This window comes from Crocuta crocuta, unplaced genomic scaffold, assembly GCF_008692635.1.
Source record: "Crocuta crocuta isolate KB4526 unplaced genomic scaffold, BGI_CrCroc_1.0 scaffold110, whole genome shotgun sequence".
Taxonomy (NCBI): domain Eukaryota; kingdom Metazoa; phylum Chordata; class Mammalia; order Carnivora; family Hyaenidae; genus Crocuta; species Crocuta crocuta.
The window spans coordinates 2806238-2807608 of NW_027527386.1; the positions used below are offsets into that span (position 1 = coordinate 2806238).

At 70.3% G+C, this 1371-nt stretch overlaps 1 protein-coding gene across 1 annotated transcript in view; it reads right to left on the reverse strand.

The window, feature by feature from the left end:
- Positions 1 to 1069: 1069 nt before the first annotated feature.
- Positions 1070 to 1371, reverse strand: part of NCLN (nicalin) — an 18534-nt gene continuing 18232 nt past the window's right edge. Inside the window, exon 15 of the mRNA XM_077751840.1 lies at positions 1070 to 1283. Coding sequence (XP_077607966.1) covers positions 1224 to 1283 — 60 coding nt within the window. The 3' untranslated portion in view covers positions 1070 to 1223. The remainder of the gene's footprint in view (positions 1284 to 1371) is intronic.

Genomic DNA, 1371 nt, shown 5'->3' on the forward strand with positions numbered 1-1371 from the left:
GAGGCGGGTCATTCGATATGGCTTTATTTTCTCATCGTCCAAGTCCGTCCCCAAGCAGCCTGAGCTCTGAACAGTCGGCAGTCCCCGCCGCCCCCGCAGGAGGGACCCCACTGGGCAGGCCCTGCGGGAGACGGGCCAACGCCGGTCAGCTTGTCCTGCCCCAGAGGCCGCTGGGCCGGCTGGGCACTCAGTAAACAGTGTCTGGGGGAGACGGGCCGCCCGCGGGGGGCGGGGCAGAGGCAGGGGAGCCTGTGGACCCCCCCCTGCCCCCCCCCCCCGGGCCTGGGGCAGGGACGGTCTGGCTTGGCGAAGGCAGGAGGCCCAGGGTGGAGACGGAGACCCAGCCCCTCGGAGGCCGTCCCGCAGTGAGCGGCGCGCTGGCTTCTGGGAAGAGCTGGGGGTGGGGGCACAAGGCAGGGAGCGGTGCCCCCCTCCAGACCCTCCAATAAGGTCTCCCTGGGGGCTGAGGCGGGCGCCCAGAGCCCGCCTCCCTCATCCTGATCCTTCCCTTCCCCTCAGCACAGAACACCTCACTGATTATATTGCTAATGAATCGGTTCGCCTGGGTCTCCCTGAGGTCAATCTCAGCAGCACTGGAGGCCCCCTGCACCCCCCCTTTACAAGGGGCCTGATTTGTGGGGTTCAGGCCCAGACCTTCCTCTCCAGGTCCCAGGTCCTGGGAGGGCCGCCCCGCGGGCCCCTCGGCCGCAGCTTCTCCAGCAAAGGCTCTCCTGGACCCCAGCCTGGACGCTGCCCCAGAACACCCCCTCCGCCCCGCGGGTGAGGACACCGAGAGCCTGAGGGAAGGGGCACAGGCCTAGGGCGCCTCCTCTGTCCCCCTGCTGCCTGCCGCCCCAGGGGCACGGGGTGCCGGGAGACAGGCCCAGCGCCAGGGCGCGGCGGGAGGGCGGAGGCGGGGAGGAGCCGGGGGCTTGGGGACCCGTGTTCTGAAGCCGCACCCAAGGTGAGTGGCTCCCCTCGGCCTCGGCCGGGGTGGGGGGCACCCAATCTCTGAGGGGCCGGCGCTGCCCAGCCGACGAGAGGCCAGGCATCCTTATCACTNCTCGTCCCCAAGTCCACGGCCCGGCCCCGGGGCCTCCACCAAATGCTCCTCCCAGAGTTCACGGGACAGAAAAGAGAAAGAGTCCCCCGGGTCTCACACAGGCAAGCTCTGTAATTCGGGTGCCGGCCGCTGCGGCGCGGAGGGGGCGGCGGGCGGCGCGTCACTGCGTCTTGGCCTTCACCAGCAGCCTCTGAACGGTTCTGTACAGGAGGTCGAAGTGCTGGGGGGTCGGGGGGGCTCGAGTGAGGTCTGGGCCCGAGGGCCGCCTGGTGGTGACGTGCTGCTGGGCAGGGTGGGCGGCGAGCACT